Source organism: Felis catus, chromosome C2 (genome assembly GCF_018350175.1).
Source record: "Felis catus isolate Fca126 chromosome C2, F.catus_Fca126_mat1.0, whole genome shotgun sequence".
NCBI classification, from domain to species: domain Eukaryota; kingdom Metazoa; phylum Chordata; class Mammalia; order Carnivora; family Felidae; genus Felis; species Felis catus.
In genome coordinates this window covers 18,284,983-18,300,406 of record NC_058376.1, presented here as the reverse complement: position 1 = coordinate 18,300,406, position 15,424 = coordinate 18,284,983, and the positions used below count along the sequence as shown (strand labels likewise).

The 15,424-nt window shown below is 38.4% G+C and overlaps 2 protein-coding genes across 31 annotated transcripts in view; one reads left to right on the top strand and one right to left on the bottom strand.

The window, feature by feature from the left end:
• Nucleotides 1–15,424, bottom strand: part of CYYR1 (cysteine and tyrosine rich 1) — a 104,182-nt gene that overhangs the window by 10,675 nt on the left and 78,083 nt on the right. The window contains exon 3 of the mRNA XM_003991494.6: nt 1,839–1,996. Within this exon, the coding sequence (XP_003991543.3) occupies nt 1,839–1,996 (158 nt within the window). The remainder of the gene's footprint in view (nt 1–1,838; nt 1,997–15,424) is intronic.
• The window catches only part of LOC109503361 (translation initiation factor IF-2-like), a 330,936-nt gene that overhangs the window by 245,466 nt on the left and 70,046 nt on the right, over nt 1–15,424 (top strand). The window lies entirely within an intron of this gene.

Below are 15,424 nucleotides of genomic sequence, written 5' to 3'. Positions count from 1 at the left end.
TTGTATATAACTACATCAGATCTTGTCATGAGTGGTGTTCCTCTCTTGTTCAACTACATCTGTTTAAAAATTTTTTTTTTCAACGTTTTTTTATTTTTGGGACAGAGAGAGACAGAGCATGGACGGGGGAGGGGCAGAGAGAGAGGGAGACACAGAATCGGAAACAGGCCCCAGGCTCTGAGCCATCAGCCCAGAGCCTGACGCGGGGCTCGAACTCACGGACCGCGAGATCGTGACCTGGCTGAAGTCGGACGCTTAACCGACTGCGCCACCCAGGCGCCCCCAACTACATCTGTTTAAATGGCCATTATGTGCCAGTTCTGGTATTATACTTGGGATTGAGTGGTGAACAGAATAGACAATGATTTCTTCTTTGTGGAGCTAATATTCTAGAAGGAGGGGATGGACAAAAAATAGTAAATATAACAATGAGATAAACTATATGGTATCTTAGAAGATTAAAAGTACTCTGGGGGAAAAAAAAACTGGGTAGAACAGGACACAATGGGGAGGGACACAATACACTCTTAAATAGAGTGGGCAGAGCAGCCCTCAGTCAGGAGGTGATTTTTGAGCAAAGAGTTGAATTGAGTGCGGGAGTCCGTGTTCTAGGCAAAGCCCTAAGATGGGAGTGTGCCCTGTTGTGTTCACAGAGCACACGGAGCCTGTTTCTGTGTTCAAGGAAGAGTGTGACTAGAGCCAGAGTGGCAAGAGGGAGTAGAGAACGAAATGACGTCAGACAAATAAAAAGAGGAGCCAGTTCATGCATTGCCTTCTAGCCCCCAGTCAGGAATTTGCCATTTACTTTGGCTAAAATGAGGAACCCCTGGCTTTGACTGTTCCTCTGGAGAGGGTACCCCGAGGTACCCTCTTTTCTAAAGGAGCTGAGAGGGCGCCTGGGTGGCTCAGTTGGTTAAGCGTCCGACTTCAGCTCAGGTCATGATCTCACACTCCGTGGGTTCGAGCCCTGCGTCGGGCTTTGTTCTGAAAGCTCAGAGCCTGGAGCCTGCTTCGGATTCTGCGTCTCCCTCTCTCTCTGCCCCTCCCCTGCTCATGCTTTGTCTCTCTCTGTCTCAAAAATAATAAAAAAAAAACATTAAAAAAATAAAAATAAATAAAGGAGCTGAGAAAGACCATACAGTGGATGGGAAATTATCTTTTTAAGAATGTATTACATTTAAAACTTGACTCCTTTTTATATGTCAAAATGTACCTATACAGACTGACTTAGAAAACTCTACTGTGTAATCACCTAATGTAAAATGGAGTATTTGGTTATAGAGTCATATGTATTCAATATGTTTATATGTAGAACTTCTAGCAGATTCTCGTCAAATTCCTGTCAAATTATTAATGTATTACCTTTGTTGAGAATTTTCTTTGTTGAGAAGTTTGCTATTATGTTAAGAGGGTTTTCCTTGCATAAAGAGGACACGTAAAAACTTTAGTTAATACTTTTCCTTAAGACATACATACCTACTAGGTCAGATGCCAGTTTGTTAAGACATGTCACTTACACTTTCTCTAGAATTATTTGTCAGAACTCTGGCTGGTAGACACAGTGGGCATGAATTGTCTATTTCTCTTAACTCCAGCTAATTGCAGTCAATGAGACAGGCATTAAAAATACGAAGACCTTCAGATGTGAGGTAGATTTTGTTACTTGGACCTAATTAATCTCCATTGAAAGTTAGAGCTTCAATCTACGTTAATTTAGAAATGCCCTACCTTCTTGGAGATGATTGTGGTGACCTCTTCAATGTTTCCTCTCTCCAAGGCATAGAGCATAACTAACAAATCTGACTCTTCCTTCAGAAGGAGTAAGCGATTGTGCTTACCGGGATAGGAGGAGATGGCATTGATGTGGGTGGTCCTGATGACGCCCACCCGGGTCCCACGGTTGTTTTTCATGCACATGCAGATACATATGGCAATCCCCGCAATGACCCCCATGATGAATACAATTCCAAACACGATGCCAGCAATCGCGGTGCCCCTAGAAAAGAAAAACAAAAGTACATTTGTTGAAAAGGCTCAAAAGTCTTTCAAATACAGCTCCATGACTATGTGACTAATGCTCCTTTACAAATCTTCTTAAGGATAATGTTAAAAAAAAAAAAAAAGATAATTCCCTGAATCAGTCAAGTGAGTAGTCTTGTGTATTTCAATAGATAGGAAAACGTTATAAGCCGTCAGGGAATCCTCTTTCAGTACAGTGAAACTATCATTCAGATTCTGGTTTTAGAAATCCAGATATTTATACGAAACACAATTATCCAGATATGCTCTCGAAAACAATAATTAAAAAAACATTCTGCTGTGTACTTAAGCAGCAAAGGATTTACCTATCGTCTGAGTACACATTTACTGAAAACAATTTGATAAATACCCAAATATTAAAGAAACTTGAACGTTTATCTTTATTAAAACTCTTCGCAAAGTAGAACTGGGATATTTTTTTCTTAACAAAACAGAGAAAACCAAACCAAACTTTTTTTTTTAAGTTTATTTATTTATTTTTGAGACAGAGCAAAAGACAGCATGAGCTGGGGAGGGGCAGGGAGAGAGAGAGAGGGAGACACAGAATCCAAAGCAGGCTCCAGGCTCTGAGCTGTCAGCCCAGAGCCCAATGCGGGGCTCGAACCCACGAACTGTGAGATCATGACCTGAGCTGAAGTTGGACGCTCAACTGACTGAGCCACCCAGGTGCCCCCAAACCAAACAGTTTTAAAAAATTATTCAGAAAACAGTTACAACAAACAATATTCTCATTAAATTTGGAAACAATGCAAGCAACACCTTTGTTCTTTAACGTTATGTTTTTCTCTGGAAGGCTTTTATCTCTCACAACAAAATCATAGAAGGGAAAAATACCGCATGAAAGAATCACCATTATCATTATGTGCACACAGTATGATTTGTCAGAGTCTACATTTGTCCACATTTTGGAAAGTAATGGGGAAATCTTTGTGAAAAGGTAAATTTTCAACAGGCGGCATCATTTCTAGCAATGCTTTCTGAGGAAATACAGCACGTGTGGGCACAAATAATGTAACAAGGGTATTTCTCAATGTGTTGTTGCTAATAACAAAATATCAGAAGCACCTTAATATCTATATCAAGAAAATTACAAAAAGAAAAACAATGTAATACACCAGAGAATGAATCCTATATAGTGACTTAAAAAGGTGAAGAGGTCCACATGGGTTGGGGTGAAATGTTCATGGTACATGGTTGGCTTAATACTACAAGTGAAAAGGCAAATATTCGCAGAATACCAGTATTGACAGATGATTGCAAGGAGCAAATTATATTTTTATATTTCAAAATTTTGAATGTATATCTAAAGATTTATTTTAAACATGGGATCGGTGCCTGGGTGGCTCAGTCAGTTAAGCGTCCAGACTGTCATTTTGGCTCAGGTCATAATCTCACAATTTCCTGAGTTTGAGGCTTACGTAGGGCTCTGCACCGACAGCATGGGACCTAATTGGGATTCTCTCTCTCTCTCTCTCTCTCTCTCTCTCTCTCTCTCTCTCTCTCTGCACTGTCTCTGTCTCTCTCAAAATAAATAAATAGACTTTAAACAAAAAACAGTGTATAGACACGGGACAATAAAGAAAAATTTCACTTTCTAATTTGGGTAACTCCCCAGAAGTAACCATTTCAACTCTTTCAAACATTGTTTTAGTACCTTTCTTCTTATTTCTCATTAATACAGTTACATTCCTTTATTTTTTTTAAATGTTTATTCATTTGAGAGAAAGGAGAGAGAGAGCATGCACAAGTGGGGGAGGGGCAGAGAGAGAGAGAGAGAGAGAGAGAGGGAATCCCAAGCAGGCTCCAACATGTCAGTACAGAGCCAGATGAGGGGCTTGAACCCACGAACTGTGATTTCATGACCTGAGCCGAAATCAATAGTCAGACGCTCAACGGACTTGAGCCACCTAGGTGCCCCTTTATTTTTATGGATTATCTATTGGCTCCTCTTAGAAGTATTTGGGAATTTCGATCCCACAGACAAACTTTATCCATGGTTAAATCAGTCATCAGTATTGACATTTACCATGACATCGCTTACTGCTGAGTCAAGCAAGGTACATTGGTAACTTTCATCTCTCTTACACTTACTTTGTTTATGGAATTTCCATGAGTTCCCATCTTTCCATATGCATGTTGCTATTAGCCCCACCCCCAAATTCTTAAGAAAATTTTCAAACAGTTATCAGAAGTTGTTAGCATTTTCTTTTCACTAGTATTCTGAAGTTGCATAATGTGCTTGGATTTTTTTATAAATTATTTTTCCAGTCCCTTAGGATTTTTCATGTCTGGAGACTCATTCTTCAGTCCTTAAAATTGTTCCATAAATGGATGATTTCCATTCCACCATTTTATGTGTTTCTCTTTCTGGAAGCTTTTTCTGAAATAACTTCCAGGATAACTTCTCTAAGTTTTCTGATCTCTGTTTTCTTGAACTACTTTCTGGGGAACTTCATTGACTTTACCTTCCAAAGTTTTATTGAATTTTCAGGTGTCATATTTTTAATTTCTGGATGCTCTATCTTATCTCGTCCATTGCACCCACCCCCTTATTGTATAATGTCTTGTTTTGCTTTCATGGATATAGTTTCTTCTAATGTCTGAAGGTATAAATAGATGCTCAACCAACTTGAGCACCCAGGCACCCCTTTATTTTCATGTATTATCTATTGGCTCCTCTTATAAGAATGGTGTACAATGATGTATAATTTTTTGAAATGTTCTCTTCTACACTTTGTATTTCTTCCGTCCTGTTTAGGTTCCTTTTTATGGATTATTTTGATCTGTTTCATGTTTGGCATTTTCCTTAAATGTTTGGTGATCCTGAATTTTCTGCTCTTTAAAAAAGAAGCACTGATTAGCTGCTCGAAAGTTCAGTGTGGAAGGCTACCATTGGACAGACGAAATCCACGGTGTAAGAGCACCCATAGTTTTTTCTTTGGGGCTGTTCATGGTGCCCAATGAACAGGATCCTCCAATGTTATGTATGAGCCAGCCTGACACTTTCTTGGAGCCTAGAGTTTTGCCTATAAGGGCATGAACTTCCACAAATCCTTGTGCTTTTAACTTAGAGACTGCATCCCACTCTGCTGCGGCAGTGGAACCATTCAAAATTCGTCTTCAGTAACATAATTTTTGTGGTTCAAAAGAATGATTTCTAAAGCCAGACTGCCCGGGTTCCAGCTGTAGCTGAGTAACCTTGGGCAAGTTGCTGAATGCCCCCCCACCCACCTAGTTTTCTTACTAATTAAACAGAGGTCAGCCGGGTGATTATCTGACTCTTTTCTCAGATTTCATATCACGAAATAGCTGTACTCCTGGACTCATTTGCCAGACATGTATCTGGCATATTTTCATGCCATATAAATATCTATCCTATACTTTTATTTATTTAGTTAGTTATTTCATTAATTTTTGAGAGAGAGAGTGTGGGCATGATAATCAGGGGAGGGACAGAGGAAGAGTAAGAGAGAGAATCTTAAGAAGGCTCAACACTGGGTGTGGAGGGCTTGATCGCGCAACTGTGAGGTCATGACCTGAGCCCAAATCAAGAGTGGGTGATACTTAACTCCCTGAGTCACGCAGGCATCCCTCTATCCTTTTTATCCTATACTTTGTTTCTATCCTATAATCTGTCCTAGACTTTTCTAAGACAGCTCTGTGATTCTCGTCCCAAACTCTTGAGGCCAGATATTTCTCTTAAATCAGAAATTTTAAGATTTTGTAAAGGGAATATAGTACACACACCATATATTGTAGGATACTTCTTCCAGGGCCAGCATCCCGAGCACATACACATTTACATTTCCTTAAAAAAATTTTTTTATGTTTTTATTTTATTTTATTTATTTTATTTATTTTATTTTATTTTATTTATTTTATTTATTTATTTTATTTTATTTATTTCAGAAGAGAGAGAGAGAGCACCAGCAGGGGAGGGGCAGAGAGAGAGGGAGACACAGAATCTGAAGCAGGCTCCAGGCTGTGAGCTGTCAGCACAGAACCTGATGTGGGCCTCGAACCCAAAACTGTGAGATCATGACCTGAGTGAAGTCAGATGCTTAGCTGACTGAGCCACCCAGGCACCCCCACATTTACATTTCTGCAGTAAAGGTGAAAATATTTTTTTAAGTTTACTAATTGATTATGAGAGACACACAGAGAGATAGAGAGAGAGAGAGAGGCTGAGAGAGAGGGAAAAGAAACCCACGCAGGCTCTGAGATGTTAGCGCAGAACCTGACGCACCGTGAGCTCATGCTCTGAGCCGAAATCAGGAGTCGGATGCTTAACCAACTGAGTCACCCAGGCTCCTCAGTAAAGGTGAGGAGATACATGTATTTGTCATTGTTTTGTTTGGAGGATTTCAGAACTGCAGATCAGGAATTGTGAACATGTATTTGTCCTTTTCAGAAGAGATTTCCTTTTTATGACTTTTCCCGCTCTTAAAAAACAGAATGCCACTAATAATTCCAATAGACTCCAATAGACTTCTTTAAAATATTCCTACATGTTGAGGCACCTGTGCTGCTCAGTCGGTTAAGCTTCTGACACTTGATTTCAGCTCAGGTCATGATCTCGTGGTTTGTGGGATTGAGCCCCGCCTGGGGCTCCACATTTTCAACGTGGAGCCTGCTTGGGATTCTCTCTCCTCTCTCTTTGCCCCTCCCCTGCTCATGTACACACACCCTCTCCCTCTCTCAAAATAAATAAATAAGCATAAAAAATAAAATAAAATATTCCTACATGCATCTTAACTTTGTTAGTAAATTATGAAAGCAGAATGTGAGATGTATTTGGATGTGCTGTTATTAGTACTTAAAGAATGACAGAGTCTAACAATTTAATACATAAGTCTTTTCAAAAAAGAAAGATTTATCAAAGGAAATGATTTGAAATAAGTAAACCAAAAGTCATCTGGAAACCTTTTTATGGTAATTTTGAAGTCCAAATAAGATTGATTTGGTGGGCTTAATTTATGCTTCAGAAGTAATCAATGGCCCAATTATTCAGGCATAGAGTTTCCGAAATAAGTGTTATGGAAGCTGTTAAGGTATCAAGTTGGTACATATTTATATTCATTAATTCATTTTTTAAACAGAGGAAAGTAGAAAATGAGTCACATTTTGTTTTCTTGTCAGCAGCTCCAGCAAAAGTGCCTGCGAGGTCAATACTGAGGGTGCAACTAATGTGTTAAATGAGGTTTCTGATTAAATCATGATTTTGGTGTCCTTGATCTTTCGACACCCATTAGCAACTGTAAATTAGTTATTAAAGACACGGCAAGTAAAACATTTATAGCATTATTTACTCCATTATTAATTAAGAGAAACAATAAACAAGCAGTGACCTTCTGGCACATAAATAATTTGGTTTCGTCAACTGTCGGAAAGAGAGAAGCTATTCGTGTGAGAAATTGGGCATCATGAAAATCTTGAAAAAAAAGTGTAGGGACTGTACTTTTTTTTGGAAGAATGGACTGCCAGGTGTACATATTTTCCTTTTTAAGCTTTTATTTTGAAATAGTTATAGATTCCTAGAAAGTTGTAAAAATAGTACGGAGAGATCCTTGTGTCTCTTCCGCCCGGTGGCTACAGCACAACATCAAAATCAGGAAGGTGACATTAGGATGAAGTGTGTGCATAGTTCTGTGTCATTTTAACACAGGCAAAGATCATGCAGTCACTATGGCAAGCAAATATCTTGCCCACAAATATTTTCCCCGTGCTGTTTCTTTATAGTTAGACCCATCTCCCTCCTCCCCACCGTTAATAACTGCTCAAATCACTAGTCTGTTCTCCATTTTTACAATTTTGTCATTTCAAGAGTGTTATGCAAATGGAGTCACGTAGTATATCACCTTTTGAAATGGACTTTTTTTACTGAGCATAATACCCTTGGAGCCCATCCTAGCTTTTGTGCACACCAATGCATTCCTTTTTATCATTAAGTAGTATTTCATGGTATGGATATAACACAGTTTGGTTATCCAGGACCTATTGTGGGGCATTTTGGTTATTTCCAGTTTTGGCTTTTGCAAATAAAACTGCCATGGACAATCATGTACAGGTTTTTGTGTGGGCATAAGTATTCATGTCTCTGGGATAAATGCCCCAAAGTGGGATTGCTGGCTTATTTGAAAAGTATACGTTCAATTTGAAAAGATACAGCCAAAGTATTTTCCTGAAGGGCTGTACTATTTTACATTCCTACCACCAGAGTATGAGACATCCAGTTTCTCTACATCCCTGCCAGCATTTGGTATTGTCATTATTTTGTATTTTAGTTTTTTTTTTAATAGGCGTGTAGTGATATCTCATTGTGATCTTAACTTACATTCCCTAATGGCTGAGGGCAGGGGTATAAACATCTTTTCATGGGCTTAGTTACCATCTGCGTATTATCTTTTTTTTTTTTAATTTTTTTTTCAACGTTTATTTATTTTTGGGACAGAGAGAGACAGAGCATGAATGGGGGAGGGGCAGAGAGAGAGGGAGACACAGAATCGGAAACAGGCTCCAGGCTCTGAGCCATCAGCCCAGAGCCTGACGCGGGGCTCGAACTCACGGACCGCGAGATCGTGACCTGGCTGAAGTCGGACGCTTAACCGACTGCGCCACCCAGGCGCCCCTGTGTATTATCTTTTTTTAAAAAATCTTTATTTATTTTTGGAAGAGTGCAAGCGGGGGAGGGGCAGAGAGAGGGGGACAAAGGATCTGAAGCGAGCTCTGGGCTGACAGCCTAACAGCAGCGAGCCTCATATGGGGCTTGAACTCACAAATCGTGAGATCATGACTTGAGCTGAAGTCGGACACTCAACTGAGTGAGCCCCGCGGGGGGCCCCCTATTTGTGGATTTATTTTTCAGTGAAGTATCTCTTCATGTCTTTTATTCATGTTCTAGTTGGATTGTCTGTGTTTTTACTATTGAACTTTTAAGAATTCTTCATAAATTCTAGATAGAAGTCTTTTATCAGATATATGCTTTGCAAATATTTTCTCAGTCTGTATTTTGTCTTTCCATCCTCTTAACGGTCTTTTGTGGAGAAAAAAAAATTACTTTTAATAAAGTCCAGTTTTTCAATTTTTTCTTTAATGGATTAAGCTTTTGGTGTCATGCCTATGAATTCTTCACCAAGCCCAAGGTTCTGAAGACTTCTCCTATGTTTCTTTCTAAAAGATTTATTAGATTTATGTTTGACATTTAAACCTATAGTCCATTTTGGTTTAATTTTTGGATAAGCTGTCAGGTTGAGGTTGAGGGTAGTTTTTTTGCCCATGGATATCCATTCAACTGCTCCAGTACCATTGATTGAAAACACTATCCTTCCCCCATTGCATTGTTTTTGTACCTTTCTAAAAAATTAGTTGGCCCTGGGGTGCCTGGGTGGCTCAGCCAGTTAAGCTTCCAATTTTGGCTGAGGTCGTGATCTCACAGTTTGTGGGTTCGAGCCCCGTGTCAGGCTCTGTGCTGACAGCTCAGAGCCTGGAGCCTGCTTCGGATTCTGTGTCTCCCTCTCTCTCTCTGCCCCCCCCCCCCCCCCGACTCATGCTCTGTCTCTCTCAAAAATAAATAACAAACATTAAAAAAAATAGTTGGCCATGCTTATTTGGGACTATTTCTGGGGTTTATTTTTCTGTTGTTGAATAGGGTGTTTGGTAAATGATTAGATTTGGCTGGTTGATGATGTTCAGTTCTTCTGTATCCTAGTTGATTTTCTGTCTAGTTATTCTACTAATTGATGAGGGAGGATGTTGAAGCCTCCAACTATACTAAATATTTGTCTGTTTCTCCCTTCGTTTTCATCAGTTTTGCGCCACGTATTTTGTAGCTCTTCTGTTGGGTTTGGGCTCCCGTTTGACCTTTACTGGTAGATGTTAGGATGGGGCTGTATTTGTTTCCTTTGTGGTTTTGTAGTCAAATTGTTATTGTCTGAAAGATTTCTGTCTTGCGAGGCTGCCTCTTTACTGGTGCCGCGGCTGGAAAGATTAGGCTTTTGTTGGGGCTTTGATTGTATGTGTCCACTGGTGTTTCTGGGTTGCCGGTTACCTCCAAGTCTGGGATAAATGAGTCAAGAGAAAGCACAACGAATTCACTCTTGTGTTCTTTAGGCATGGGAATCCTAGCTGCTCTAGCACCTTCTCTTAACCTTTCAAACTTTTCTTGTTTGTTTTATATATAACATCTAGGGTTTTCAAGTTGTGCTTAGAGGGAAGAATAGGAAAAAGTAGGTCCAGTCAGGCAGTGGGGCTTTGAGAAATAAAATACTGCCCAAAAAGGTAATTGTTTAAAATTATAAAGTGATTTTTTTAAAGCGAAATATAGAAACACCTTTTTAGAAGAGATGAAAATGTGATAAATATCTTTAAAGATATAGCTGTTAATTTAGGCTGGCGGGGCAAAAATCGTGTGTCATTGACATACATATATGATTCCAAACCTTTTCCTGTGCATATTAGAGGTGCTCAAAAAATCTTTAATAAATCAATGAATGAAGCTATCTCACATTTCTTTAACTGTGATGGAAATATCACCTATAAAATTCGTTCCCTGTAATGAAAGCATTTCTTTGTTTAATTGAAACGCAATTGACCTACAATGTGCCATTAATTTCAAGTGGTCAACGTAATGATTAGCTATCTCTATGGTTTTGCTACACTCAAGAGTAGCTACAACCTGTCGCCATACCACGTTATTGCAGGGCTACTGACTATATTCCCTATGTTGTACCTTTCATCCCCCTATCCATTCCATAACTGGAAGCCTGGGTCTCCCCTCCCCTTCATTTATTTTGTCCACTCCTCATCCCCCTCCCCTGTGGCAACCATCAGATTGTTCTCTGTAGTTATAGGTCTGATTCTGCTTTGTTTGGCCTGAGGTTCATTTGTTTTGTTTTTTTTTTTTTAGAGTCCACATAGGAGTAAGATCATACGGTATTTGTCTTTGTCCGTCTGACTTATTTCGCTTAACAGAATATTCTCGAGGTCCATCCGTGTTGTTGCAAATGACAAGGTTTTACCTTTTCTTGTGGCTGAGTAATATTTCATTGTATGTATATGTATGTACATATATACATTAATATGTCAAATAGGTAATATTTATTATATACAATATATATCAATATAAAAAGTATATCTACTTTAAAGAATTTCATACTATTTTCATACAGTGGCCACACTAACAGTGCACAAGGGTTCCTTTGCCTCTACATTCTTGCCAACACTTCTATTTCTTCTCTTTTTGGCAATGGCAGTTCTGACAGGTGTAAGGTGATAACTCACATGGCTGATTCGTGAATGATTAGTGACGCTGAGCATCTCTTCATGTGTCATGTGTTACATTACAGATGAGTGTAATGTAATGGAAGTATTTCTTACTGGCACTTCTTTATTATTAAATTAAACCTGAAAGGGCAGTTTTCGTGAGAAAAGAAAATGCTGTTAATTTTTAATACTTTTAAAATTTTTGATGCTATTAATTTTTTAAATTTTAACTTCTGATTTCTGGATTATAAAGCACAATTTGAGGGACCGCTGGGTGGCTCAGTCGGTTGGGCATCTGACTTCAGCTGGGGTCATGATCTCATGTTCGTGGGTTCGAGCCCCGTATCGGGCTCTGTGCTGACAGCTCAGGGCCTGGAGCCTGCTTCAGATGCTGTGTCGCATTCTCTCTCTGCCCCTACACTGCTCATGCTCTCTCTCTCTCTTTCTCTCAAAACTCAATAAACATTAAAAAAAAATTTTTAAAGCACAATTTGGATAAATATGTATGCAAAGACAATTTTCTGTTTTCAGGAGACTACTGCAAAACCTTTCATGAATTCTAAAAAAATTTTCAGAAATAATTATCTTCTCATGGTATTGAATAACATAATTCTGTAAGCTTAGTACTAAACAAAAACATTCAGTTTTCTTGGTTATGTACAACAATCAATAGGCAAAAATCCAAGTTTGTTAAAGGAAATTATTTTTTCTAATTGTTCATTTTAATCATTTATTATAGTGAATGCTGTTTTACTCAGCCTAGTCCCGCAGTAGGCAAACTAAGGCCATGCCTAGTTGTTTTAGCAAATAAAAGTTTTCCTGGAACAAAGCCCAACCCATCTGTTTACATGTTGTCTGACTGGTTTGGTGCTCTAATGTCAAAGTTGAGTAGTTGTGAGACCACATGGTCTATAAAGTCTAAAATAGTTACTCTCACCTGTCACAGAAAAAGTATACTGATGTCTGATTTAATTCACTTGCGAATAAATTAATGTTGGTTTTTCCTAGATGACTTTTTCTAAAACGTTATGCCACTAATGATCTTGTAACAAAGCAAGTGGTTGCACAGGCCGGGCAATTTGTACTGAAGATCTAACAGTCTATGGTATTTGGAAGATCTTTTAATTCTATTAATTAGAAACTCAGGAGAGTTGCCAAGTTTGAATATACTTTTTGATTACCCCTACTGATATTTACCGTAGTTCATTTCTGTTGCTACTTCAATACAAAAATTACTCCTGCTTTGTGGTATAATAAAAAAAAAAATAAATAAACATTTGGTCTGGTCCCAGGGTCCTGGCATACAGCTCTTCAAACCCTTAGAATCTACAGAGTGATAAAAGTGTCTTTTGTATGCTAATGAGATCACTGGTAGCTGGAGGCCCCTAGACAGCTATAAGAAGAGGGCTGATCTCTAGAAAAAGTCCTAAGCACTATTAATGGGTTGGAACTTTCAGCTCTAATTCTGACCTCGGAGAAAGAGGCCTGGGGCTGCAAATTAGTTAATCACCAATGACCAGTGATTTAATCATGCATGCACACGGAGACCTCCAAAAAACCCCTACGTGATGGGTTCAGAGAGCTTCTGGGTTGGTGAGCACAAGATAATGCTGTGGAAGGGGGAGTATCTAAAAAGTGCTTGGAAGTTCTGGAAGCTCCATGCCCCACCTCCCCCCAGACCTTGCACTATGCAGCTCTTTCATTTGCTGTTCCTGTATTGTATCCTTTATGGTAAGCTGGTAATTCCAAGTAAAGTGTTTTCCTGAGTCCTGTGAATTCTAGCATTGATTCAACCCCGAAGGAGGAGGCTGTGGGAATCCCTGACTTTACAGCCACGTTAGATGGAAGTGTGGGTAACCCGGGAACGTGATACTGGTGACTGGCATCTGAAATGAGGACAGTCTTGTGGGACTGAGTCCTTAAACCTGTGGAGTCTGACGCCAACTCAGGGACTTAGTGTCAGAATTGAGCTGAACTGTAGGACACTCCGTTGATAGGAGAAGTGATTCCTGTCAGGAGGAAAGACACCCCACATGCTTCCTTCTCTGTTCTCCAAAATATTTGCAAATGCCTATTAGTGTGTATTGTTTAAGTCCATGGGTAGATACTGACCACCTGCTGATAATGAAAAACTTTTGAATGAAATTATAGATTGAAAATCTGTACCAAAATGAGACTTTATAATTAAGATATTAAATGTGTTTGTAGTGGCTCTAATGATACTATAAATCTGTGGTCTATAACAAGGCTCAGAGATAATATATTTCATTCCATAAATAGCTTTTCATAAGTAAAAAAGATTCTCATAATGTTGCCATTGGCACAGTAATACTTACGACACACTTTTAGGGTCAGCACTGTTATCTAGCAACTTAATACAGATATCTTGACATGGTTTTACGATTAAATAATGTTTGCGGTAAATAATAGATATGAAAAATACCACTGTGATATTTCTCTTCTTCTCTGACATAACCAACTTACAAATGCATTTTATAAAACAGCATAATACAAAGGACAAATGAATATTCTATGCAATAATCTAATAACACCAGTCTCAATAAAATAAGATAATAAAAAGGGCCACAGAAATATTTGATGCCCATACAAGATACAGGCAGAACTACAGAATATTTCCATTAGGAGAAACTTTGCATATGGATGAAAGAGTTTTTAAGAAGTACATGAAAAATAAGGGAGAGACAATTTTTTAGAAGAGGGAGTTTTCTGGAAAAAAAATGACCACGATTTCAAAAGAATAAACTTAAAATGGCCTCGTCTCCTATTACAATGAAAATTTATAAGTGAAACAGAGGCCCTCTTTATTAAAGAAGGGACTACTAAATAATCCTATTTGTTTATGGTGATCCATATGCAATGAATTAAAGCAAAGACAAAAATATCCCAACTGTAGTGCTGAAAGTAAAATGCACACGTGGACAGAATAAAGCTTGGCAAAATTTTTTCCTCAATCTATTATTCCATTTGCTCAATAACTGTTCTTTTATCCAATGCATTAAAATATTGTGGTATAATATTTTCATGTCCAGAAGCCTTTAAAACCAATATTTTATTCTAAATGTATTGACGATTGATAAGGTATAGGATTTAGTAAAATTCTGAACTGCTTAATTTAAAAATGATGCATTTTCTTGCTTTGATAAGTTATTATAGAATGTTAAGAAAGAAAAACAAACCCAATGGAGTATGGTTTTCAATATTAAAAATATTTAGTTCTGTAACTTCCATTAATTACAAGAAGACCCCAGAACTACATATATCTATGTTTATATCTGTCTCTCTCTAGCCAGCTACATGTACACCTATAATATAATAAAGAATTTATATATTCTCATATATAAATCAATCAGAATATATAAATCAGATATATATATCTGATATAAATATATAAATAAATATATACAGATATATTTATATCTGATATAAATATATAAATATATACAGAATATATAAATCAAGTAAGACTACTATAATTTCTTTTTTTTTTTTAATTTTTTTTCAATGTTTATTTATTTGTGGGACAGGGAGAGACAGAGCATGAATGGGGGAGGGGCAAAGAGAGAGGGAGACACAGAATCGGAAACAAGCTCCAGGCTCTGAGCCATCAGCCCAGAGCCTGACGCGGGGCTCGAACTCATGGACCGCGAGACCGTGACCTGGCTGAAGTCGGACGCTTAACCGACTGTGCCACCCAGGCGCCCCAAGACTACTGTAATTTCAAATGGTTAAAGCATGACCAAATATTGTTATAACCCCATATGTAAAATGCTTATTTTAGGAGGGTAGAAACATCAATCTGTAAGATTCTCCCAATAAGTCTATGTTACTTGCAAAAAAAATCAGATATGCTCAAGATAATTTATTTTGCCTTTTATCATGCTAATCTTCTTTACTAACTTCATTCAAATTATCCTTTTGGGAGAGGTGGTTTACCAGTAACTTCTCTGTTATCCTCATAGTCAAATTAGAACCTAGGGGCGTCTGGGCGGCTCGGGCAGTTAAGTGTCCAACTTTGGCTCAGGTCACGATCTCACAGTTTGTGAGTTCGAGCCCCACACTGGGCTCTGTGCTGACAGCTCAGAGCCTGGAGCCTGCTTCGGAT